Source organism: Penicillium soppii, assembly GCF_028829465.1.
Source record: "Penicillium soppii strain IBT 18220 chromosome Unknown utg000004l, whole genome shotgun sequence".
Taxonomy (NCBI): domain Eukaryota; kingdom Fungi; phylum Ascomycota; class Eurotiomycetes; order Eurotiales; family Aspergillaceae; genus Penicillium; species Penicillium soppii.
In genome coordinates this window covers 2,465,745-2,491,642 of record NW_026643234.1, presented here as the reverse complement: position 1 = coordinate 2,491,642, position 25,898 = coordinate 2,465,745, and the positions used below count along the sequence as shown (strand labels likewise).

The window sequence follows — 25,898 nt, the reverse complement described above, 5'->3', positions numbered from 1 at the left end:
GTACCCCGTTTACCATACAGAGACAAAGAGAGAATGGGTATTTGATGAATAACCCTGTCCTTAGTGGTAAAATACCACCCCCTCAGCTCGACAAGTTCTTTCAGTCCATCACGTGTTTCATCTTCAAAATGCCATCATGACATAGAACTCTCAATATGTCCACAAGCAAGCGCAAGCGTGCTCGAAAAGCTTGCAATCCGTGCCACCAGCGCAAGCGAAAATGCGATGGCGAGTATCCGTGTGGAACGTGCTCCACCTACCAGTATCAATGCAGGTACGACGACGACATCACCGGGACTGCGGATCCCCCAGTGGCCAAGCGCGCTGTTCTCGAGGGACGTAACATGCAGATCCAACCCTCCGTGGAAAATGAAGGCAGCCCATCCACTAGCAAGAGCCCCGGCATTTTCGAAGAGCACAAGTCCAGGTACACCGGCGCATCGGCAGCCATGGCCTTCCCGCATATATTAGGCCTGGCTCTCGGGTCTAACAACCCTCCCAAGATCAATTCAACTGCGTACAACTTTGGCATCCGCCCGGAAGAGGCTTCCAACACGTATGGTTTGTTGGGCAGCCTGATCTCCGAGGACAACCTCGCCTTGTACTCGGACGTGTACTTCTCTGCAATGGGCTCCATTGGAGATGTCATTGACCCCAGGATCTATGCTCAGCGGTGTCGCGAGTATTATCATGGGCCCGGCAGTCCGCCGGTCGCTTTTGGTGCTATAGCCGCTGGTGTTGCTGCAGTCGGATCATTCCTCTCTTCAGTCAGGTACTCCCACGAGTCGGACCTACTGCAGTACGCGAAAGCCATTCTCGATGATCCGGCCTCCATGCGGATGCTGAGCGTCGATCATATCATCGCGTGGGGCATGCGGCTATTCTATCTCCGAGCCACAACCCGGCCTAGTAGTGCCTGGGTGGCCTCCTGCACGCTCATGCACCTCTGCGAAGTTGTCGGGCTACATGAGGAAGAAAACATCCAACGCATGGCGTCCGTCGCTGGTGCCGCTGCTCTTGGCCTTGATGCGGACCGGCTGAGGCGCATCTTCTGGATCCTGTGGGCCGCACACCAGATGCTGTCCTACGAGTGCGATCGGTCAGCAGTGACGTTTGCAGCCGTGACTACACAGGCGATCATTGCGATCCCAGGATCCGTTGCCGATCAGTTCGTGCAAATCATCCAGATTATCCCGTCGCCGAACTCTCCGTTTCAACTTGACTCTCAGCCTCCATCTCCAAGGGAGGAGCTCTCCGAGCGTCTTACGGCATTAGGCAAACTACATTTCACGCATCCATTCTTGGTCGCCACTAAGGCGGACCTCGCATTCTGTTTCTATCGACGTATCTATCAGTTCAAGGCAGGCATCACAGATGAAACCATACAGGTTGTCATCGATAGCGGTAAGGATGGACTAGAGGCAGCTGAGCAGCTCGCCAGCCAAGGCCGTCTACTATGGAATGTTATCGGCAGTGTCTTCCAATATGCTTGTATCTTGTTGGCCATCGACACTCCAGCCTCGTCCGCTCACATTCCTGCTGCTTTTAAGAGGCTGGAGAATCTTGTCAGGGCAACAGATACAACACTCACCCGACAGGCACTCTCTATAGCGCGGCATCTTCTCAGTCTTAATATAGCGAAGAAACGAAAGGAAATTTCGCAGCTGGAAGCTGTCGAGGCAGGATACGAAGCCTTTCAAACACCACTGGAATCTGAGCCTAACACCGCTGTGCCGGATCTTGTTGGCTGGGGGGTGGACTGGGACCAATTTATCGTGGAGCCGTATCTGTCGATTTTTCACGACATTCAGATGTAAATTAACAGCAGAAGTCATACTTCAAGGAATCTAATGAAAAATTATTGCATTAATGAGATCTAAACCAGCGTTTCCTGCGATTCAGTCTTTTCTTGCACCCTTTCTATCTTGATATGAAACCTTTCCGCAAAACAGAAAAGCAGAGCAACAACTACACCTAACCCGGCGAGCCCAACACCCATGTAAAACGCCCCTCGGTAGCCCTGCAAGACATCCTTCCCATGACCATTGACCTGGCTCTCGACAGTACCGGCAAAACCAAGCCCAATGGAGATGGAATAGTTGACAAAGGTAGTCACCAGCGACGCAGCCAAACCCTGATGCTGACGCGGCATAGCTCGGCTCAGGATGATCGTGGCAGCGGGAAACGACGAATCCATGCCCCATGGAAGGACAATGATCCCCACGAACGTCTGCGCCCAGTAAATCTGGTCCACAGGCATCGTCGCGAAGATGATACCCCCGATGAGGAAGAAGATCATGGAGATCAGCATAACTGTCGACGCGCGGAATTTGTTTAGAAGTAGGCCCGTGGCGCCCGCAGCAAATAGCCCGCTTATGGCGACGGGCGTCATTTGTGCAGATGTGAGAAGGGGCGTTTTCTCCCTGAGAACCTCGAGGAGGTTCAGCGTGTAGAAGATGAAAATGCCAAAGCTGGACCAGCCGGCGCTGATGCAGGCCAGTGTGAAGAGGGAATTGATGCGCAGAACGCCGAATGGAATCAGCGGGTGGCTTGCTCTCTTCTCGATCAGGACGAAGGCGACAAAGACGAGGATGCCAATGATCATGATGGAGTAGGTATATGGTGTCGTCCAGCCGACCACGGGGCCTTGGTTCCAGGCAAAGTTGAAAAGGACGAGGGCGGCTACACCGGTGACGGAGCCCCCGACATCGATGCGCTTCCAGACGCTGGAGCTCTCAGACTCTAGGGTTTTCGGGGCTGGGGTTGCGGGAATCGCGAAGAAGCCCAAGACAGCCAGCAAGAGGCACACAAAGCACAGGACCCAATACGACCAAGGCCACCAGAGTCTCTGAGAAAGCAGGCTGGAGAAGACGGCACCAAGCAAAAAGCCGCCAGGAGCAGTGGCCCCGAACAGGCAGAAAATCATGTTTTGACGGAGGCCCGGCTCGTAGCAGCGACTGACAATAGCGATGGCGTTGGGGAGTAGGAAAGCCGGGCCGATTCCCTGCATGGTACGGCAAAAGATGAAGAAGCTGGGGCCGCTATACACAGCAACACCGGCGAGACAAGACCACAAGGCAAACCAGACATAGCCGCCTATGAAGAACGGCTTGTGCCCAAAGACATCACCGAAGCGACCTGCGATGAGGACGAAGGTGCCCACGGTGAGAGAGTATCCAGAGGAGAACCAGCTCAGCTTGCCAGGCTGGTTGTCGATGCCAAAGGAGCGTCCGATGATGTGTTGAGGGACGATACTGAGGGCAAGAGCGGCTTGAGTGAGAAGCTGCGAGGAACAGATGATGGCGACAAAGAGGACCTCTCTGGGGAGGGACTTGGGACGTTCGACTTTGGAATCATCTTCACTGTACTGACAGTCTTCACGGACTTCACAGACTTGACGGTCTTCACGGTCTTCACTCGGGGCTTTAGGTTCGCTGGGTAGCGCTTGCGACAGTTGTTCAGAGGACATTTCACTGTGGAATGATTTTTCTTAACAACTACGGGCCTGGGTAGCGAGTCCTAGTAGACTCGTTGTAGAAAAGGTAGGGATGGGTTTGCGAACAGAGTATGTTTGATCGCGAGGCTGTGCTCGAGTCAAATCTGTCTACTCTGAGTCATGATTAGACCACACTCAGCCGTCTGACACTTGGGGAAATGGGTGGGAAGATGTTCCGAGTGTTTTCTTGTATTCAACAACTTAACGCCGCTCGGGGTGGACATCGTGCGGCTATTGCGGAGTTACGATGTTGAGCGCGGACTTGCGGAGTTTCAGGCTGCAGTGCGGCTGCAGCGCGGCTGCAACGGCGGAGACCACAAGCCGGAATTAATATAAATTAATCATGATTCAGCTACACTTAAGTCTTGGTTCATTCAATCCAATCCAGATCAATTCACACCAATCACTCAAGCAAAATGTCATACGCTAAGGATCAGCCCGCCGGCTTCACCAACGCCATTGAGAGAGTCGCCATTGTCGGTGTACGTACCACTCCCTCCCCCCAAGTACAATACAGGATGAGACTAACAAACTTACTAGGCCGGAGGTACTATTGGCTCTGTTCTCGCTGCCGCCCTCCTTAAAACTGGAAAACACACCGTCACTGCCCTCTCGCGCAAAGACAGCTCCAACAAACTCCCTGAGGGCGTCGTTGTCGCCCCCGTCGATTACAACGATGAGGCCTCCATTGTCGATGCGCTCAAGGGCCAACAGTTCTTTATTATTACTGTCGCCCCCACTGCGCCCCGCGACACACACAGCAAGCTTGTTCAGGCGGCCGCTAAGGCAGGCGTCCCCTACATCATGCCCAACGGATACGCCGGCGACATTGAGCATGTCAAGTTCGGCCAGGATGTCATGCTCGGACCCGTGGCCCAGGCCAACCGGGACGAGATCGAGCAGCTGGGCATGAAGTGGATCACCGTGTGCTGTGGGTTCTGGTACGACTACAGCCTAGCGGGCGGGTCGGCGCGCTTCGGGTTCGACTTTGACAAGAAAGAACTAACGATCTACGGCGATGGCAACACCAAGACTTCAGTCTCGACTCTGGCCCAGGTCGGGCGCGCTGTTGCGACGGTGCTCAGCTTGAAGGTGCTTCCGGATGACGAAAACGACAAGAGCCTGACTCTCTCGAGCTGGCTCAACAAGCCCGTCTACCTCAAGAGCTTTGTCGTCAGCCAGAACGAGATGTTTGAGAGCGTCAAGCGCGTGACTGGCACGACGGACGCCGACTGGACGATTAGCCAAGAGGATGCCCACAAGCGATACGCAGATGGTCTGGGAATGGTCAAGACCGGCAACATGGCTGGATTTGCTAAGCTGCTCTACGCGCGAGCCTTCTTCCCGGAGGATGCCGGCAACCACTCTGACAAGGCACAGAACGAGCTGTTGGGCTTGCCGGAGGAGAAGTTGGACGAGGCTACCCAGGTCGGGATTGATATGGTCAAGGAGCTGCAGAGCCGTGCGGAGCGCATGGCTTCGTAGAGATGTACATTTTTAGAATTTGAAATCGTCTTTGTGTTTGAATCCAGGTGACAAAATATAAAAAGGTTCATGTTAGCTTAAATCAAGGAGGTCTGACCTAATACGAAATGTGTAACTTGTTAGTTATCTTTCCGAAGCCGAGATAGAGTCTGGCTGAATATTCAGCTGTTGGAGTATATTAGATCGGCTTTCAAGGTCGTTGCAAGTGCAATCCTTTGGCATACGTTCGAATAACCAAGGGCGCTCACATGGGGCGCACCCGGCCGCATTTCTTGGCAGGGGTAAGACCGTCTGACTGGTTAAAGCAGCAGAATGTGGGGTCGTCGCAGAGTAAGTGATGCCCGGGGGCTGCCGCGTGCTCTTCCGCACGTCCAAGACTAACCCATCAGCTTCTTTCGCACGGTAACAACATATTCAATACGAAGTGGTCTAATCCATGGATCAAATAATGACAACGTACGAGCTACGGCACACTAAGCTGATAGAAGCTCAAATAGGCGGCTTGTATCTTCTAGCATATATTCGCAACCGATTCACAGTCTAGCGTTCCTAATGAAGTGATGCCATTGTGAAATAGACCTCGAAGCGAATATCAGTAATACGATAACCGCTGTACCGAATAAAGTATTAACGCGGATAATTTTCATAATATGAATAATATGAATGCGAATAAAGAATTTAGTCTAGATCAAGCCTTTTTCTGCTTCTCTTTATTATTGCAGAACGGAGTTCGTGGTTTCATTTACTAGTTTAGCGGCGTTGTATGGAGCGATTTTACAACCCTTTATTATTTATTTTAGGGCCTTTTTTAACCTAAGTAATATAGTACAGTACTTCCCGTAACTGGTGTCACCACCTGCACTCTTCGATTCTTTCTCGAACCCTAATTGCGAAGACACGCTAGTCTATATTAAACATTTTTCCGGAGTGTCCCTGTCAGTGGGACTGTATCCTTTTGTATTCGTACACAAAATAACCAGAGCACATGGCGGGGTGTATTCACTTGTACTTTCGATACGGCTTGTACCTCGATACCCTACTTCAAATATCGTCCCTTGGTAGGCGCGGATATTTTATCAACCTCGAGTGGTCACACAAGGAGAGCACCGTTTTGCCCAGCACCAGCACCACTCTCAGCGTCCTGTTGCTGCTGATACTCAAGAATATCAATATTGAGTCAACGCAACTCCCGTTTTTTCGTCCACACGCGGTGATAGGCGAGTAGGTAACGCTTGTTACGGCATATGCAGAGGTGGTCGACTCCGCACTTATCTAATTAAGTCTGAGGCTTTCACATTCCGCTTACCATTTGTACTAGATACGCCGAGAAGTAAGAATCTATATATAGCATATTAGAATTATGCAATCAGAAGATCGAGATCACTATCCTGAATCAATACCAATATTCGAAAAGATCATTTCCTCCGATCCCGCTATATATTTGTCACGGTAACCTTCGAGTGACAGATCATCATCCAGCGCGACCTCTATCATGTCTTCCATATCGCTTTGAAGGTAACGAGGGCGGTCATATCTCTCCCATCTCGCCTCTTTAGCTAGCGTTGCATTGTCAACGCTTTTGCTTGACAGGAAACGAAATCTGACCTTGCGATATTGCACCGCAATGATTTGCTCGCCTTGGGCCACAAACTGCCGTTGCAAGTCTTCCGCGCGCACACTAGACCCAGCCAGTCTAGGATCAGCTAGTTCGCCAAATGGCACAACAACTCCTGATGCTAACAGCGCACTCGAGATTGGCATAGCTAGACTACCATCCAGAACCTTTTGTTCTCGCGATTGCTCGGCGATACGAGCATCCAACACAGTATGGTAGCCAATCACAACATATATATCCTCTCCCTCATCGATGGTACGCTCAATCCACTTCCGGACATCTTCCGAATTCACGATATCCCGGAACCACTGCCCATTGTTGTCCAAGTAATAGGTCTTCACTTGTTTCGTGTTGATGTGAATTATGGCATTCGTAAGGCTTGACACGGTGGAGGAGAGGAAGGCGGTTAGCTCGGAACCAAATTTACGTTGGGCCCTAACAGAATCGGCGCCGTCGTACTGGGTTGCAACTTTTTCGATAACACGGAAATTCGTCTCTGATCTCGGATCAAGGTAATATCGATGAGGCTCATCGATATTAGTAACGAATCGTCCCAGCTTAATGGCAGACGGTGGTAGGAAGAACTGCGGGAGAAGAACGCTACTGCGCATTTCGAAGTGTATCGGATATGTGGCGTGGTACGAATAAGATAGAGCAAATTGGGTTGTTATAGGAGGGAAGGTGAGGAAAGAAATAGCTGGCGACGTGGCAGAGAGGGTTAAGTTGTCAACTACGGGACCGGCCGCGCTATAGCCCCATATGGTTGATCGTCGCGATCGGCTGACAGCACCAAGTTCTTCAAGCTGCTTATAAGACTTTAGCAGACCACTACACTTACCGTTGTCATAAGAATGGATTGCGTAAAGGAGGGAGGAGACGTGGCATTGTATAATTGGAGACCTCATGGGGCACCTCGACAGGTCGTTGCATCTGTTCGTGCAGCACGTAGCAAGCGACTAGACAGCGAGATAGATAGCCTGGTAGTCTATTACCACAGTGTACTTATAGGCTATACTATTCGTGGGTTTCGGGCGGCAAATATTGAACCACTAAGGATGTTGCTCATGTTGTGACGTGTTGGAAGATCGGCGGCGTTTTGGCCCCTACGGGCTGAACTTTCCAAAGAGCATGCGATTCAAGGATTTCCATCAGCTTATGATGTACTGTAAACGGACAAAATTGATGCACAACATTGAAGAAACGACTTGATTATTTTACAAGATACATAAGCTTAATGATATCGACACTCGAAATTCCTCGAGAAAATAAAATGGAAGCGCACTCGAGAGTCGATATGAGCGTACAGGCATGAAAGATGTCCCTGTGATTGATTGCGGGGATAGGTCGGTGACCGCTGAAACATAGACGCTCGTGCTGATACTTTTATGCGAAGGCTCTCCAACAATCTCCGTCGGATAAGTCTACAGCGACGACAAGTACATCCTGTGTTTATCATATCATCATCGCACGACAAATTCGAAACTTTTGCACATCAGAAAACACGCAATGGCTGCCTTGTTCGGTGCGACAAATTTAAAATTGCATGGGAGCCGTAAGCAAATGCTAAGAATACCTCCATCCTTCCACCCTCCTGCAGATCGGTGGACTTCGCTATATCTCGTATCCCCACCCCTACCACCCAATATTTCTGTTGTTCGGTTCGATATTGTTAGCCACGATCAAGGATGGTGTAGTCGTCCGCAAGATGGGTCCTGGTCCTGGTTTGAAGTCTCCATCTTAGGTTCGTGGCAGGAGAACGCAAATCCAGATTTCAATAACTTGGATGATGCCATATATCTCAAATCGTGCCCTGACGATTTCGGAATAATCATGCAGGAGCAGGGGTTGTACTTTAAGGAAATTCCGACGGAGGACAACGAGGGCAGAACAGCTCCTTCACCGGCAATAAGTTTGCCATTTGCAAAGAACAACATTCAAACCGAATGGAAACACCAAGTCGTGACATGGACACGGGGTGAAAGCGATGGAAGAGGGGCCCGATTTTTTTCCGTTCTCGAGGAGGGTGATCGACTGGCTATTTGGGTCCGAGCTCAGGTACAAACCCCAAGGTTACCGTTCAATTTCGCTTGCACTTACCTGGTTTACAGTTTTCTGGATGGGAGAACATCGTGAAAGAAGCCCGAATTTCATTGTCAACAGCGGTAAGTATTGAATTTGATTCAAATGGTCAAGCAGCATGAGTATATTGTCGACTCCCTGTGCATGCACCGTCGCGTACAGTAAATAGTGCTATCTGGACAATGAGATCTAATAGTCAGGTAGGCGGAAAACAGTTCCGAGAAACAATACGATACCTCTTTCTCGATAGCAACTGAAATCGAACGTCAACATGTGAAATGGAGCATTAGCTCTGAGAACTTAGATGACGGATTTTCCGTGACTGGAGCGATTGGGAATCCTGAGGAAGATGTTCGCACAGCGCGGCAACATACCACCGTTCTTCCACAACATGCCAAGAAAATTGACAGCCTCGAAGAGGCGATCGAGGTGTTTCGCCAGGCAGTTCAGACCACTCCTATTAACCTTTCCAGCCTTCAGAGAGGGTTAATTAACCTCGAAAACTCGATCAGAAGTAGTAACGAACGAATGGGCCAGATGGAAGGCCTCGAAGAGGCGATCCAGATAGCTCGTCAAGTGGTGAGGGGCACTCCTAGTGCCCCTGCTAGCCTTGGAGATTTCTTGAATAACCTCGGAAATGCACTCAGTCATCGATATGAACGAACCGGGGAAATTGAAGACCTCGAAGAGGCGATTCAGATAGCTCGCCAGGTGGTTGAGAACACTTCTGATGACCATCCCGGCCTTACGGGGTGGTTAAGTAATCTCGGAAACTCTCTCAGAAATCGATATCAACGAAACGGGCAAATGGAAAGCCTCGAAGAGGGGATCCGCTTCTCTCGCCAGGCAATTAAGCGTACTCCTAGTGACCATCCTAGCCTTGCAGCTTTGCTGAGCAACCTCGGAGTCATGTTCGAAACTCGATACCAACGAACAGGGCGGATAGAAGACCTCGAAGAGGCGATCCAGATAGCTCGCCAAGCTGTTGAGGGCACCCCAAGTGACTATCATAGCATTGCAGCTTTTTCAAGTAACCTCGGAACCTTGCTCGATCATCGATATCAACGAACCGGGCAGATGGAAAGCCTCGAAGAGGGGATCCGCTTCTCTCGCCAGGCAATTAAGCGTACTCCTAGTGACCATCCTAGCCTTGCAGCTTTGCTGAACAACCTCGGAGTCATGCTCAGGAATCGATACCGACGAACAGGGCGGATAGAAGACCTCGAAGAGGCGATCCAGATAGCTCGCCAGGCTGTTGAGGGCACCCCAAGTGACCATCCTAGCCTTGGAGTTTTCTTAAATAACCTCGGAAACTTGCTCGGTAGTCGACACAACCATACCGGGCAGATAGAAAATCTCGAAGAGGGGATCCAGCTCTCTCGCCAGGCGGTTGAGGGCACTCCAGACCTTGCAGCTTTCTTAAATAGCCTCGGAAGTAAGCTCGGTCGTCGATACAAACGAACAGGGCAAATGGAAGACCTCAACGAGGCGATCCAGATAGCTCGCCAGGTGGTTAAGGAAACTCCTGATGATCATCTCTCAAGGCCGAGTTGGTTATATAACCTCGGAAACTCGCTCGGTCTTCGATATGTACGAACAGGGCGAATGGAAGACCTCGAAGAGGCGATACAGGTGTTTCGCCAGGCAGTCCAGTCCACTCCTGATGACCATCCCGACCTTGCGAGGTGGTTGATTAACCTCGGAAACAAACTCGGTAGTAAATACGAACAGACGGGGCAGATGAACGACCTCGAAGAGGCGATTCAGGTAGCTCGCCAAGCGGTTGAGGGCATTCCCAGTGACCACCCCGACCTTACGGCGGGCTTGATCAACCTCGGAGTCATGCTCGGAGTCAGATATGAACGAACGGGGCAGATGCAAGACATCGAAGAGGCGATACGAGTCTGTCGACAGGCTGTTCAGATCAAGTCTGCACCTCCTTTCAACCGGATCAACGCTATTGTAATGGCACTTCGCCCCCTACTTAAGCGAGAAGATTACCATGGCTGTTACGCACTGTCTGTTGAAGCTATCAATCTCCTGCAGCTCATGCACAAAAGGTCCTTAACCGTGCAGGATCGACAATATGTCGTCTCGTGTTTTTCTGGATTAGCTACACAAGCATGCTCCCTGGCCATTCAGACTCAACAGCCCCTTTTCGAAGCTCTACGATTGTTAGAGAGTGGACGTGGTGTTATTCTAAGTCTTCTTATGGATGACCGGAGTGACACGTCCAAACTAAAAGAGGCCCATCCCGTTTTATGTGCACGATACGAAAGCCTTCGCCTAGAGGTGAATACTCCTTTAGAGAGCACCAAATCCCAGCAAACGGGTGAATACATTTCCACAAGACGGCCACAGGCTATCGAGGAGCTCGAGAGATGCATACAGGACATACGAGAGCTTCCAGACCTCGGCTCCTTTCAAAAGGGTCTTTCTGCAGAGCAAATACAGTCTGCTTCTAGGAAGGGCAGCATCGTCGTAGTGAATGTTACCAACCTACGAAGTGATGCTATCATTATCTCTGTATCCGGATTTAGCCTGGTCCCTCTTCCTCGATTTGAGGTGGTCCAAGCGCAGCGTTGGGTCGACCAGAAGTTGACTTCGGCTGGGAATAACAAATCATACCGCCAATTTTTAACCTGGCTCTGGCGGGAGTGCGTAAAGCCTGTCCTTACTGAGCTCGGTTATTCTGCTCAACCGTCTCCGGAGAATCTTCCAAGGGTCTGGTGGATCGGGACTGGGCTTGCCAGCTCCTTTCCATTTCACGCGGCGTGTGATGTCTCTGCAGGGGAAAATACATTTTGTCGCGTTTTATCTTCTTACACCACTTCGATCAAAGCACTCATACATGCCAGAGAGCGGGTTTCTATCTCTACCAAATCAAACGAAACCACTCCAAAGCTACTCATGGTTACCATGGCAAAGACACCCGGCGCGAATGACTTACCCGGGGTTAAGGCCGAAAAATCCACTGTCCTAGGAGCACTTGGAAATTCCGTTCATGTGGAAGTTCTCGACCAACCGGACTCCTCGAGCGTTATTAGCCAGATTAGCAAATGCAATATTGCCCATTTCGCTTGCCACGGAACCTCAAACTCGCGTGATCCTTCTCAAAGTGGCCTTTTACTGCAGACTGCCACTGCAGATCCAGAACAGGAAATCCTGACTGTTCTGAAGCTCTGCGAAAACCACCCTACTCTTGGAGAAATTGCATACCTCTCTGCATGCTCGACTGCAGAGAATCGGGCTGAAGGTCTGATAGATGAGGGCCTGCATGTTGTCAGTGGTTTCCAGGTCGCCGGGTTTAGACACGTCATTGGGACTTTGTGGCCGTCTGATGATAGCGTGTGCGTGGAGGTTGCGAGATTGTTTTATGCTAAGCTCTCTCAAAACGGAGCTTTAAAGTACACTGATAGAGCTGTCGCGATGGCGCTTCATAAGGCGGTTTCTGACGTTTCGATGAGGGTTGAATATCGAAAACGGCCGTTACATTGGGCACAGTTTGTTCATTACGGAGCTTGAGTCTAGATCGGTGATGTCACTGTTTATCGATGCAGTTAGATGTAGGTTTATAGACCTCGGTTTGCTATCTTTGTGGTCCTTGGTGACTTTTAGGCCTCTGTCTCCATTGACTTATATTGAGAGCTTCATGGCAGTTGTTAGATCATGATCAGTAATCATTTTGACTTTTGTTAATCACCTTCATGTTCTGTTAGACACGTAGAGTACGTGCATCATTTGAGCTATTTAGTGTGTACCAAGTAAGTCCTTAGATCTTTACTTGAAGATGGTGGGAGTGTGTGGCAGAGGGAAGTGACACCTTGCCAGACTCTTGAGGCCCATTCGAGCTCCTGATTATTTGCATTATTAGTACGGAAAGTTCCAGCTACACCATACAGTAAGGAGACAGGAAGTAAATGTATCACATGGCGTAAAGTGCAGTATGGGCTATACATCGGGAATATCTATACTCCGGATTTATTCCTGATACGGCATAGTGAATCTTGGCATTAGGGTTCGAGAAACAGTCGAAGAGGGTAGGTGATGACACCAGTTAAGGGATGTACTGTAAGACATAAGTAAACATTGTTTATTATAAAAGAATAGGGGTTCCTTAGAGTTAATGGGTATTTAGATACAAGTACTAAAGATCTATAAAAAGTTAATCAAGCAGATAATGCATGATTTAGGGTCCTCTAGTTAGTACTGAGTTTCGGTAATTTTGGATTGCAGGAAAAAAGGAAGTGAAAAGTATCTACTAAGCCAACATGGGTATACATGAAGTGGCCCGGGACTTTCTAGGGAGATATACGCAGACACTCAGAATACCAACGCGCTCATCTAACTGCGAAGCGAGAGGCTTACTAGCAAAGGCTTGTCAAATCCACTAGCCCTGCTGTGCTCTAGGCAGTCCTAAAGAGTCAGATATAAGAGACCGTAGCACAATCAAGTTTATCGCCATCTACCTAGTATCCCTATAAGATCATGTTATTAGGCCTCCCCCCAGCCATATCTAAATCTGATCATAGAATCGTGAGCGTTTCGGTAATTGGCAGTTTCGGCGGGTTCTCGGGACGAGGAGCCTGCTCATCACCATAGTTCAAATGGGCCTTCAGTTTGTAATCTTCAGGGACCCCTGCGAACTTCTTGATGGCAGCCTCGATGGGTGGAATGGCGTTCATGTGCTGCAGATTGGCTCCGACTCCCTCCAGTTCCAAGGCAGTCCAGACAAGGATCTGATGGATGCCCTGAGTATGCTCTCCCCATTCGCCAAACATGTGCCCAGTTGCTTTGTGCGTCTCGGCAGCCTCTTTCGTCGTATCACCGCGCTCCCAGAAGAGTACCTGCACATGTTAGATGGTCTGAGTGACAAGTGACAAAGTGGTAACATACGGATCCATAGGCAGCTTTATGGCCTTCGAAAAGGGGGCCCATCTTCTGCCAGAGACCTGGATTAATTGACTTGAGGATCGGCTCAGCATCCCTGAGGATAATGCTCCAGAGCTCCTTGTGCTTCTCCCCAAAAGCAAGCGAGATGCGGACGGGCTGAGTATTGTAAGACGAGGGAGCAAAGGAAAGGACTTTGGCGACAATCTCATGAACTCGTTCATCTGAAACCTTGGAGGTTCCCCCCAAGGCACGGACACTGCGACGGTAGGCGGCGGCTTCGAGCCACTGGTCGGTGGTGATGGAGGGCATGTTGGGAGAATGAGAGTAGGTGAGTCTTGAGAAGCGTTTTGGGAGACTCAGATATCTTGTTGTACGCCAGAAAGAGGTCTTAAGGGTGTTTAATGAGCTGTACATTGTGATTTAAATTATTCTTGCTCCGTTGTGGGATGCTGTGGCCTTGATAAGCGTGAAGCAAGTGGCTGTGTTTGGCCCCAGCTTGTCTTTTCGCCCCCATAGAAAGTCCGCTTCAACATCGTTTCCCCGGGCTGAGTGGTGGTAAGACAGTACGAGAGAGACGTTACCCACTTTTTCAACCAAAATATCAAGATTAATGTTGTTCCGCGGTCTGACATGCATCCGCAGAGGACAGAGACACTTGGTCAATGGAAGGAAGTACGGCTGTGTTTGGGGATCACCCCTTTACAATTTATCCATGCCGGCAATATAAGAAAGTGAAATACCGTATCTTAGGACAAAATACCGTAGCTAGAGTAGGATACGGTAATTCGTTACATACTTCAGTGATTGAAATACCTTTGCTCGGTGAAATACTATAATTTAGCTCGAAATACCGAATTTTATTGAATACTTCAGTGATTTAAAATACTCATGAGCCTTAAAAATGTATTTCCTATAATATCCTCATATTCAAAAAGCCAGTTATCCACTCCCTATTCCGCTACAGTAAAATAGGTTAGTTTACCCGTGCTAATGTAGACATTCTTCTAAATACTATGTTTTATAAAATAAAATACGGTGTTTCACGAGATACCGTAGCAGATGAAATACCGTGTTTCATAGGGTATTTCAACTTCCCATCCGGGCGGCATGGATATCGTGACAAAGCCCTACGACATGCAGTATACGTCGTGGTATAGAATATATTGTGGTATCGTCCCATGAACCCCTTTAACGCCACCCATAACAATTTCAAATGTACATGCTCAAAGTCTGTAGCGAGAAGCCATTCTCGACCGACTCTCCATAGAAACCTTTTCCAGTCATCATTACGGACGGAGTCTCTGTCTCTCTTGCAACTCGGTGAATCTGTTGGACTACTGTCTCGACGTCTCTGCTCTTGATCGGCATGCGATGATCGCCCGCCCACTCCAACAGTGTGGCCTGTAGCGGGTCGCAGTACTCCCGAAGCAGATCTCGGTGATGCTCCAGGCCAGGGTCGTTTACCCCATGGACATGCACTGTAGGCAGCCGCAACATGTGCTCGTTAGAGCCCATAGTAAGCCAGGGAGAAGAGGAGTATGTGAACGGTGTAGCGGCGTCGACCAGACCAATCGGCTGGGGAAGGTCAGGCATGAGCCACACCAAAGGCCCACGACCGGCAAAGAGAATCGCGAACCGAAAGTTGGTGATTCCACACCTTTGCTGCCGGTAAAGAATGCTAGCTGCCGCCTTTGCGCCCTGGCTGAAGCCCAACAGGCCAATCCAGTCGCCCGTAGCACCCTGTGCGTCGTCGGCAGCCATGGCAAGTGCAAGACTGGCGTCAATCGCTGTAGCAACATCCTGGGATGTCAGGGCTTTGGACATGTTGTGATCACAGAACCAGACCCTGAAAGGCCCGTAGTTTCTGTAGACCGACGTTACATCTGGCCCGGGTTCTGTACTGGTGAATGGAGCTTGTGCATAGACGAGACGAAAAGAACGGCCAAGGCGCTTTTCGAGCACGCGGCACTGCATCCGGAAGATCACAGCGTTGGTGCCTCCGCCGTGGAGGCAGAGGATGCGTGGTAGGTGGATCGTTGCTGCGTTGTTCATGCTGTTGAAATGCAGTACTAGGAAATGGTTTGCTGCTGATCTTCAGGTCCACGGGGAGTCCTGTTTATAAGTCTGATATCCTCTCTTCGGAGGGTGGTTACTCCATTAGGGCAAGCTGGAGTTATGATAGTCCGCCTTATCGACCAATGCTGGGCGAGTATCTCCTCGAGTCATGGTGCTTGTAATGACTCAGAGTATCCGGACTATTGAACGATAGGACGAGACAATGATTTGCTAACCCTATATGATGGTCAATACTATACGATACAATCAGGACCTGTCCATTTGGCTGCTCGGAAACATACTTATCAGAGGTTAAACCATATTGTTATCTTCCGAGGGACGACTGATGTATTTATGTATGATAGTTTACATGCTTCTCTCGCATATGTAGAGCGGGCACATGCTTTAGAATCTTGCCATGTACTTTAAGGACTGAAGATGACTCGATACTATTGACATACTATAATAAAAAGCGCTCTATGTAGAACCACAAAGTAAACTTCTAATGACGAAGAAACCCCATCGCCTTCCAAGACGAGACATATGACCGGACCACCTCAGCACTCACTGGCCCTTGTGCGGCCATGGTTTTCGAGTGCTCCTTTGAATGCTGCGTGTCCAGCACGATCCCACCGCAAGCCATGCGTTCAAAATGACTCTCAAGGAACCCCACGCCCATGGACGCCGGGTTCTGCGCTGCTGGCAGAGATGATTGACGAACTCGCTGGATCCACTCCCCGAAGGGAATGATGCCGTGGGATGGGATATCCAGAGATGCCGCCAGAACCGTCACCATTTCCTTCCACGACTGACCCACAGGATTATCGACGTGATAGACTGGATAGACCTCTCCTGAGTCTCCGCCACTGCCGATATTGAGCAGATCCACCATGACGCTAGCAGATTTGTCCACGGGTAGCCAATGTAGTACGCCCTGCAGATCAGGAAATACCTTCAGTGCATGAGCACTTTTCACAATAAAAGCAAAGTGCTCGACCGGATTCCAGAAGCCACTTGCAGTTGATCCAGAAATCTGGCCGGGCCGGGTCACCATTGCCTGGAAAAGCTGCGGGTGACGGCGCAGCGTGTCGGTCAACATGCGCTCGCACGCCCACTTGGCCTCGTTGTAGCCGCTGGGTATCGCCGCGGCCATTGCCATGGGCTGCTCGAGGACGGTGGACTCGTTCGAAAACCCCGTCACGCCGATCGAAGAGACAAACTGGAATCCGATCCTGCGCGGCTCATCTCGGAGGGCCATGTCGCGTGCCAGATCCAACAGGTTCCGCATTACCTGAAGCTGGGGCTCGAAGGCTTTGAGCGGCCGTGTAGCGCTCATGGGCCACGCGTTGTGGATGATGTGCGTTCCGTGCTGGGTCAGCCAGTTGTACTCCTGGTCCGAGAGACCGAGCTGCGCCTTCGAAGTGTCAGTCCCATATACCCGCAGTTTTTCGCGGGCAGCCGGCGCCAGTGCTATGCCTCTGGAAGATAGGGCCTCTTCTTGTCGGCTGTCGGAGGGCGTGTCCTTGACCGCGCGATTGATGCAGACGACACTTGCGACATCGAGGCGCTCGGCGAGGGCTTGAACAATGTGCGATCCCAGGCTGCCGGATGCACCTGTCACGATCACCACAGCTCCAGCACCAGACCCAGTGTTGATGGTGCAGTTGTTAGCGTCTTCAAGTGCCGGCGACTCCCAGCCGGCTGTGTAGGCTTCGACTAGACGCAGGGCCTCTGCCTCACGGGCTGCTACATCGCCACGATCAACATTTTGTATCGCTGGGGTGAGTGGATCACTCACCGGATCGTGACTCTTGCTGGTAATGTCCGAGGCATCATCCGGAGTCGAGATATCAGAATCGGTGTCTTCATGCTCCGAGTCTGAGAGCACAGTATCGCTCTCGGTGCTGGTCGAGTCACCCTCTTGACCTCCAGATCTCGCCAACGCATTCGACACGCAGGTAGCAAAGTCGCGAATGCTGGTGGCGACCATTGTCTCGGTGCTGTCGAGGGTGCAATGGAAAGTGTTCTCCATCTCGCGCGCCACTTCCATGGCCATCAGGGAATCAATACCTAAGTCGGCCATCTCGCTGTCGAGGCTCAATTCGCTGGCCTCGATGCCGGTAACGTTGGCAACCACATTGCATACCTCCTTTGCGATATCGCGTGCGCCACTGACAGGTTTTGTCTTCTTGACGTTTGCCTTGGTTGCTTTGGGAGGTGCCGGCTTGGGGGCAGTAGCAGTGATAGGCACGTCACGAGGCTGAGGTCGGTCAGGTAATGGCAGAGACACTGTTGCGGTGCTTCTTACAAACGACTTGTCCGTCGTCACTCGTGCCAGGATCTTGCTCATTGTGGCCTTGGGGACGCGGACATATTGCAGGCCCAGAATGATCTCCGCCAGAGCACCCGTCGAGGCATCGAAGACAAAGACATCGGTCACGTAAGCCTTTTCGCCTTGACGTGCGTGGCGAGCGAGGACATGCCAGACATTTGGACCATTCTCCCGGCCATCTGTCACAGTCTGAGCTTTTGGCGAGCGCATCACCAGCTCGAGGCCGGTGGCAACGAACATGTCGCTGGCGGGGATGTCTGTCAGCAGGTTGACGTACATGCCTGCAATTTGGCCGTAGCAGTCTGCCTTGGGGACGTCAAGCCAGGTATCACCGGAGTGTTGTTTATGTACGATGCCTGCGCTCTCCCCTTTCTCCTGGCCCACGATGTATTTCACGCCGCGGTATACGGACCCGAACTCGACGACTTCTTCAAAGGCTCGGTACACGTTGCGCCCTTGGAGGGCCTCCACACCCTCATCGTGCGGACTCGATGCCAGAACGGCCTGGCACTGTGCGTATGTGACAATGCGCTTCCAGCGTCCAAATTCCTGGAGGGCGGCCGGGTCGGATGATGAGTACATGGCGATGCGGCCCTCGGCGTGCTTGTCGTTGGCGGAAGAAGTCCCCGTGCTGTGAATGGTCCATTGCCACTCTGTCTCGGTTGGATTGAGTGGCTCCAGGTCGAGCAAGTACTCCCGCGTCGAGTCAGCGCACATGGGCGAATGACTGAGCATGTCGCGGATGATCGGCGAGAAACCACTACGTCTCCATTCCGGATTGAGACTGAAAAGGGTCTCGATGGCCATGTCAATCTCGAGCGTGGCTGGAGCAATGGGCGCCGTCTTCGCGATGAAGTGAGTTGCAAAGAGACGCTGATACTTGTCTGAGGATGTGTTGATGCGGAACCGAGCCAGCTTGGTCTTCTTCTTGTGCTCCTGGAAGCCTAGGAAGGTCCACATGTCAAGAGACTTGGGGCTGACGTGCTCCTGCTGAGTCTTAGTCCCATCCTGGACTTGAGCAATCTTCATGGCTTGCTCGATTGGCGACTTGAGCTCGAGCCAGTGCCGTGTCTTTTCGAACTGGTAAGGCGGCAGGAGGAGCTGCGCATACTCGTCCTTCTGGAGACGGTGGTGGGCCCAGAAAGACACCCGTAGGCCCTGTTTCCAGAGGTCGACCGTTGCATCGGTGAGCCTGTCGATCCCCTTGTTGGTGTTTGTGATGGAGATAGACTGGAAGTGGTGCGTCGACTGAGTGTTGGCAAGGGCCCGCGATGCCATGACGGTGATGGTCGAGTTGGAGCCAGCTTCAAGGAAGATGGCCTCGGGATACTTCTCTGCGAGTCGCTGTACAGCGTGGTTGAAGAAGACCGGCTGGCGCATGTGCGAGCCGACAAAGGTCCAGTCCAACGTAGAGTCGCCGCCATGCTCAGTGGCTCGTTCTATCGGGATGACGGCGTTATGGAAGGTGGCTTCCTTCCCAACCTCCCCCAGACGGTCGACGATGCCCTCTACCAAGGCTGAGTGGAAGGCATTGGTGACGTTGAGACGCTTGCTCTTGAAATCCTTTCCTGACAGCGTGGCGGCAAATTCATCAATAGCCTTGGTTGATCCAGCCACGGTGAAGCTGCGAGGGCCGTTGTAGCATGCGATTCCCGCGGTTCCGTCGGATTTTGCGTTGGATTCCTGGAGCAGATCTTGCAACACAGCTTCGTCGGCCTCAATGGCCATCATAGAACCGGAGTCAGCCCCCCAAGCGGTCTGCACCAGCCTGGCTCGACCGGCTATCAACTTGACCGTGTCCTCCAGACTCAGCACGCCTGCAACACAGAGGGCTGTGATCTCCCCAAAGCTGTGACCCACCACAGAGACCACCTTGTCAGCGATCCCACAAGCCATCCAGGTCTTGGCCGAAGCATATTGCGCGGCAAAGAGAGCAGTTTGTAACTTGACAGTATCCTGATATGGCTCACTGGAGAAGATTTCGGGATAGATACTCTTCAGACCGTGAGATGTGATAGCGGCATTGCAGGTATCCAGATGGTGCCTGAATACTGCTGCCCCTTCATATACTGCGCGATCCAGTCCAATGAATGTCGAGACCTGGCCTCCAAAGCACAGAATGACGGGTCTCTCAGGCTTCACGGGCGCAATGCCGACACTGGGGGCTGTGTCCTTGGTGGCCTTGGCTGCCTGAGCAAGCCTAGCCTGTAGCTCGTCCAAGGAGCTGCAGCTGAAGATCATTCCTTGAGCCAGACCGGGGTTCGATTGCCATTTCATGTTGAACGATACATCAGCGAGGCTCATCGCTTGGTCCTGTGACTGGAGGTATGGAGCCAGTGCGGTGCTGTACGCTGCAATGCTGCGGGCATCGAGGCCGGAGATATAGAAGGGGAGTCGTTGTCCATCGGACGAGGGGGCTTTGGCAGACTTGTGCGCCGAGTGAGCGACGATCGCGCTTGAATTAGATCCACAAGCACCGTAGTTATTGATCAGAGCCACCTTTCGGGCTCCGGGCCACGACCGTATGGCTGTGACTACCTCCATGTTGTCCGAAGGCTGTGCATGAATACCGGGGTTCATAGTGTTGAAACTGGCTTGTGGAGGGATGAAGTTGCCTCGCATCATCAGCAGCACCTTGATCAGGGAGACCAAGCCTGATGCGCCTTCAGTATGGCCAACATGCCCCTTTGCTGACCCAATGGGCAGAACCGTATCACGTCGAGAACCAGCCACGGCATTCCGGATGCTTTGCCATTCAGCAGGATCTCCCACAGGGGTGCCAGTGCCGTGGCATTCGACCAACGAAATGTCGCGTGGGTCGACGCGTGCCTTGCGAATCACCTCGTTGAAGAGGGTCGATAGGGAGGGTACATTGGGAACAAAGAGCGGCGTAGTGTTGAGGTTCTGGTTGACGCCAGTAGAGCGAATGGTCCCCAGGACAGTATTACCATCGGCCACGGCGGTCGAGAGCTTCTTCAGGTAGACGTAGGCAATACCGTCGCCTCGACAGTACCCGTCTGCGCCAGAGTCAAAGGGCTTACACTGGCCCGTCGGGCTGATGAAGCTACCAGCTGCCAAGTTTTGCGTCCATTGCAGGCTTGTCAAGACATTTACACCACCACACAGCGCTGCTGGGACCTCCCCGGACAGCAAGTCTCTGCAGGCATTGTGAAGGGCTACGGTGGACGAAGAGCAAGCGGTATCAAAGGTCAACGATGGGCCCGTCCATCCAAAGTAATGCGAGACCCGACCGGGAATAAAACTTCGGAGCTCCCCCGTCGTTGTGAAGGCGCTAGGTGGATGGCAGTGGACATTGGAATCGTACTCGTAGGAGCAGAGCCCGACGTAGACCCCAACGTGCTTCTTCCTTTCCTGCTCAGCAGCACTTGTCATAGCCAGCTCATTGAAATATCCAGACTGTTCCAGAGCTTGATAGGCGGCCTCTAGGGAAAGCCGGCCTTGGGGGTCTATTGCCATAGACTCGCGCGGGCTCTTCTTGAAGAACTTGTGGTCGAAAGCATCTGGGTCGCGCAAAAAATTTCCATACCACTTCCGGTTGGGGTCCTTGTCGCGAAACATCATGTTGGGCGTAATCCGGTCGTCGGTGATGAGCTGGTGCTGCGACTTTCCGGTCTTGAGCATCTGCTGGAACTCTTCCAGGTCGTTGGCTCCTGCAACCTTGAGCGACATGCCCACCACTGCAATTGCATTTTCGTCTGCTTCTAGACGCGGCGGGTCTACGACTTGCACTGATTCAGTATCATGGACATGCTCTTTTCCCTCGTCGTGTGGTCGGTGCTTGGGCACATCGACCTCCTTATAGTCAAGCTTAGCACCAAAGGCACGCACCACCGGGGGAGGCAGGGGTCGGTCAAGCCCAAATTCAACGCGTGAGAGCTCCTCCTTGTTCAGCGCCAACTTGGAAGCGGTTGTGGTCCAGTTCAGCTGCTTCACCAGCATAGAGCGCAGGACCATCCCAACCAAGCCCGTTTCTTGACCCGAGACTTGGTTGATGGGCAGTGCGAGCTGGGCAGCATCGGGATACTGCAGCTCGGGCATCGAGTGGCACATTTCGATCACGGCTTCGGTGAGGCGTTCGCGCTCTGCCGTCGGGGAGTGAAGCTGCCCCTTGAAAGCGAGCTGAATGGCCGTGACTCCAGCTGCTCGGAGCTGCCGGGCCAGCTTGGGTGCTAGGCGCTCTGATACTGTCACCGTAGCTCGGGCGTCGTCGAGGATTACAGATATATAGGCATCGGGAGACAGCTTCGAGACGATGCGCGCCAGATCATCGCCCTGCTTGCGGGTTCTCCAGGCTGTGGCCAACGAGACCGACCTGCCTTTGCCCATCGCTTTGGTCCACTCCTCGGTGGCACCTACAAGGACTGCCATCAGGGCCGCGATGCGCAAGGCCACGGCGCCGTATTTTTCGAATTCTTGTCGAGTATGGGAGCTGGCAATGGCGACGGCGGCGATCATGCCAGCACAGAACCCAACTGCCTCGACCTTGTCCTCCTTGATCAGCTTTGCCTGTAGGTCGTTGACAGCTCTGTCAGCGAGTCGACTCTCCAGATAGCGCCAATACTGATCCAGCTGAATGGCAACCATCAAAATCCCGAGCCATAAATCTGGGAGCTCCGCGTCTGGAGCGAGCGAGTCGACCGAGTCAGAACCGTTTCGAAACCACGATTCAAGGTCGGCCAGCAAGCGAGGGCCCTGCATCGCGCTGGCCACTTCCGGGATCTTCTCCGTCACGGCCTCCCAGTACCGTGGCATGCCGGCCAGGGTATCGAGGATCCATCCTCCATTTGGGCCGTTGGCGATCTTCCGGACTTCTTTTTTCAGTGAGTTCTTGGTCTGTGGGCCGATGTGTCCTCCAAAGATGAAGCTTGTTGCTTGACGAGTGTTTGATGAAGGCTCCATATTGCTTAATGTTGAGAGTGTAGGACCCGCTATACTAGTCTTAAGGAAAGAAAATAATAAATGGTATGTATTTGGTTGTAGAGAAAAGGACCAGTTCATTTCTTGTTATAAATACAGTGTAAATACTTAGAGCGCTATGCACGCAATATCTTTCGCGCAGAAGGAAGCTGACACTCGATCCGGGACAAAATATCAGCGAACTCAGCCCCCAACAAGCTTATCGCCAGCCTCAGTACATCGATGCTAAATGCTGTACATGCTAGGCCGGGGGTGAACGTTCAAGGCAGATGATATGGTGACAAGCCTGTCAAGCACGTGGAAACGGCACTAATCTACCTTGATGCGGTGTCACTCCCTACTCCGCTGCATATCTGCCATGGATTTTGAATTGGTCCGAGGGTGCATACAGGACTCCGCGTGGAGGGGCATCGGACCACATCGCAAAAGGGGAATCCAAAGTCCGGACTCAGCCTCCCGGGTCACACCACACACATGGACGTGGATATATATACATTTATCCAATATGCCATTCCCATTTCCCTTCTCCACCAAACGCTTCATCAATTGAAATCGTTACTACCAACATGGGAAGCATTGCACCCCCCTTCAAGTGGCCGTGGTCGGCGGCGGCATCATCGGCGTCATGACAGCAATCGGCCTGCGTCGCCGGGGCATCAACGCAATCATCTACGAGCGAGCCTCGACCTGGCACGAGGTCAGTGCCGGGTTTGCATTCACCGGCGCAGCGCGAGAATGGATGGAGATGATCGATCCAGCTCTTGTCGAGCTCCTGGGCAGCATGAGCGGCAAATCTGACTCCAGCACGAGCAACGCCTACTGGAACGGTTTCCACCCTCGGACAAACGAGGAAGCTGAAGATGCGTCCAAGTCACTGCTCTTCCGGACGCCCACCAACAACCTCAGCTTCTGGGGCTGCGTAAGATCGCAGTTCCTCAAGGGGATGGCGGCCATGCTGCCTCAAGAAGCGACGATCTTTGGGAAGCAGCTCGCGGGCTACGACGAGGTCAACGACAAAGTTATTCTCCACTTCGACGACGGCAGCACCGCCGAGGCCGATGTTCTGCTCGGCTGTGATGGCATACATTCAGTCACCCGGAAAGTCATGCTAGCGGGTGAGAGCCAGGCAGGCTTCAGTCACACGGTCACCTACCGCACCATGGTCCCCATCGATGTGGGCATCAAAGCCCTCGGCCAGAAGGTTGCGAAGAACGCCTGCAATCATCTTGGGCCAAATGCGGACCTGCTCTGCTATCCAGTCATGAACATGACTCTGCTCAACATCGCCGTCTTTGCTTACGAGGACTCGGAGTTTCCTGACCCCGATAGGATGACGGTCGAAGTGGACCGCAGCGAGATTGCAAAGGTGTTCCAGGGTTTCAGCCCGCAGGTTGCTGACATCTGGAAACTTTATCCCGAGAAGGTCGTCAAGTGGGGAATCTTTGACCTGGAAGACAACCCTCCCTCGACATACGCCCGCGGTCGAGCCTGTCTCGTCGGTGACGCTGCACACGCCAGTACCCCGTATATGGGAGTAGGGGCCTGCACCGGTGTTGAGGACGCCCTTGTCATTTGTACACTGCTGGAGTCAGTGCAGCAGAAGGCCCTTGCCGGTGAAGAGCTGAAGGAGGCGTTGGGAGAGGCGCTCCAGACGTACAGTGGAGCAAGGTTGGAGCGAGGCCGGTGGATCCATCATCACTCGCGTCAGATGGGCCAGATGTACCACTGGAGGTACGGACCGACAGGCCGTGATCCACAGCGGATGAAGCAGAAGCTTGAGGAGAACTGGGGGAACGTGGTGACTTATGATGTGCTGGAGCCTCTCCAGCCGGAACTGCGTGCGTTGGCGAGGAGTCACCGAAAATCACTGTAGATACTCTGATAATTTGTTTTTGAATCGATTTTGTGTGTCTTTTAATCTTGTGCCCGTGAACTTGATAGATTTCCTCCTGATTGTAGATTCTCCTACGACCCAAGCCAGACATTGCTCAAGAGAACTTTTACTCAATCATCAAAGCACAACCCTACTGACTGGAAGATATTGAGACACCGGTGAGAGCAAGGTAATACTTTGACATTGTCGAGTACCATAACGACTATCTAATCCTACCTATTCACTGCTCGGGGGCTTCATGATGGAACTATCGCCAGTAGACCAAATGTGAGTCGACTTCATCGTCTTCAGCTTCCAAAGGTCGTCCACTTTGACAGCATCGCAGGCGTAGAATGCACCGGTGGTGAACTTAGTCGAGTCTGGCTCGTAGCCCTTGCCCAGGATGCAGTGCACTGCCTGAGCGTTGAAGGTGACCCGGGCAGTGGTTTCGGTGTCGACGCTGACACGGACGTTGGAGAGATAGTGGACGGTGTCAACGCGCTCGGCAACATTAATCCACACCTTGTTTTTTAACTCCTCGTAGCCGTCGCACGCTTTGAAGGCGATGTCGGTGTAAATGTCGGGCGTCGCGCTGGACTCGAGAAGCTCCTCGCTGGCATGGTCGATGGAGGCGAAGGCGCGGTAGCAGGCGTCGGCGATGGCCTCGCGGTCGCTGAGAGGGGGGCCAGGCAGTTTGGCAGGGAGCGGGGTTCCATTTCGAACCATGATGTCTGTAGAGATGATTGTCTATAGAGATGATTGTCTATAGAGACGATTGTCTGTAGGGGTGATTGACGTCGAGGATGAAGGTAAGTTTGTGGGCTGATGTCGATGCTACAACACACATGCACCCTTTAATATATAGACTGAGTATACAACAGCATAAACAAGATCTTATTTCCGTGGCTCAGCCCGACGTGAGATGTCGCTTGAAGTTTGTCGCGTGCCGGACAAAAAATGTAGCGTTGATGGGCTGTAACTATTTTGAGCCCCGACACGGCCCCCAAGCAGGTCCTTGGGGCTCGGGATTAGGGATTAGGGATTGCCCGCACCATTCTTACGGTAAGAATGTAGTTGATATTTGTGATAAGCCTCGGTGAATCAATTGATTCGTACGGGCTGGTAAAGGCGT

At 52.1% G+C, this 25,898-nt stretch overlaps 10 protein-coding genes across 10 annotated transcripts; 4 read left to right on the top strand and 6 right to left on the bottom strand.

Annotated features, from left to right (window-relative positions):
* Positions 1-155: 155 nt before the first annotated feature.
* N7529_004342 (uncharacterized protein) lies at positions 156-1,817 on the top strand (the record flags this gene model as incomplete). Its single annotated transcript, XM_057239869.1, has 1 exon — positions 156-1,817. The coding sequence occupies one exon, from the start codon at positions 156-158 to the stop codon at positions 1,815-1,817; it is 1,662 nt and encodes a 553-aa protein (XP_057099164.1).
* A 59-nt stretch (positions 1,818-1,876) lies between these two features.
* On the bottom strand, positions 1,877-3,469 carry N7529_004341 (MFS transporter; the record flags this gene model as incomplete). The annotated part of the gene is made up of 1 exon (XM_057239868.1): positions 1,877-3,469. The coding sequence occupies one exon, from the start codon at positions 3,467-3,469 to the stop codon at positions 1,877-1,879; it is 1,593 nt and encodes a 530-aa protein (XP_057099163.1).
* Positions 3,470-3,912: 443 nt separating this feature from the next.
* N7529_004340 (aromatic alcohol reductase) lies at positions 3,913-4,981 on the top strand (the record flags this gene model as incomplete). Its single annotated transcript, XM_057239867.1, has 2 exons — positions 3,913-3,978; positions 4,037-4,981. The coding sequence occupies 2 exons, from the start codon at positions 3,913-3,915 to the stop codon at positions 4,979-4,981; spliced, it is 1,011 nt and encodes a 336-aa protein (XP_057099162.1).
* Positions 4,982-6,364: 1,383 nt separating this feature from the next.
* On the bottom strand, positions 6,365-7,207 carry N7529_004339 (uncharacterized protein; the record flags this gene model as incomplete). The annotated part of the gene is made up of 1 exon (XM_057239866.1): positions 6,365-7,207. The coding sequence occupies one exon, from the start codon at positions 7,205-7,207 to the stop codon at positions 6,365-6,367; it is 843 nt and encodes a 280-aa protein (XP_057099161.1).
* Positions 7,208-9,203: 1,996 nt separating this feature from the next.
* On the top strand, positions 9,204-12,200 carry N7529_004338 (uncharacterized protein; the record flags this gene model as incomplete). The annotated part of the gene is made up of 1 exon (XM_057239865.1): positions 9,204-12,200. One exon carries the CDS (start codon positions 9,204-9,206, stop codon positions 12,198-12,200), a length of 2,997 nt encoding a protein of 998 aa, XP_057099160.1.
* A 1,001-nt stretch (positions 12,201-13,201) lies between these two features.
* Positions 13,202-13,877, bottom strand: N7529_004337 (nitroreductase family protein; the record flags this gene model as incomplete). The annotated part of the gene is made up of 2 exons (XM_057239864.1): positions 13,202-13,522; positions 13,572-13,877. 2 exons carry the CDS (start codon positions 13,875-13,877, stop codon positions 13,202-13,204), a joined length of 627 nt encoding a protein of 208 aa, XP_057099159.1.
* Positions 13,878-14,777: 900 nt separating this feature from the next.
* Positions 14,778-15,620, bottom strand: N7529_004336 (uncharacterized protein; the record flags this gene model as incomplete). Its single annotated transcript, XM_057239863.1, has 1 exon — positions 14,778-15,620. One exon carries the CDS (start codon positions 15,618-15,620, stop codon positions 14,778-14,780), a length of 843 nt encoding a protein of 280 aa, XP_057099158.1.
* A 505-nt stretch (positions 15,621-16,125) lies between these two features.
* N7529_004335 (type I iterative polyketide synthase) lies at positions 16,126-22,875 on the bottom strand (the record flags this gene model as incomplete). The annotated part of the gene is made up of 1 exon (XM_057239862.1): positions 16,126-22,875. The coding sequence occupies one exon, from the start codon at positions 22,873-22,875 to the stop codon at positions 16,126-16,128; it is 6,750 nt and encodes a 2,249-aa protein (XP_057099157.1).
* Positions 22,876-23,518: 643 nt separating this feature from the next.
* N7529_004334 (FAD-dependent oxidoreductase) lies at positions 23,519-24,766 on the top strand (the record flags this gene model as incomplete). Its single annotated transcript, XM_057239861.1, has 1 exon — positions 23,519-24,766. One exon carries the CDS (start codon positions 23,519-23,521, stop codon positions 24,764-24,766), a length of 1,248 nt encoding a protein of 415 aa, XP_057099156.1.
* A 237-nt stretch (positions 24,767-25,003) lies between these two features.
* Positions 25,004-25,492, bottom strand: N7529_004333 (nuclear transport factor 2 family protein; the record flags this gene model as incomplete). Its single annotated transcript, XM_057239860.1, has 1 exon — positions 25,004-25,492. One exon carries the CDS (start codon positions 25,490-25,492, stop codon positions 25,004-25,006), a length of 489 nt encoding a protein of 162 aa, XP_057099155.1.
* Positions 25,493-25,898: the final 406 nt, after the last annotated feature.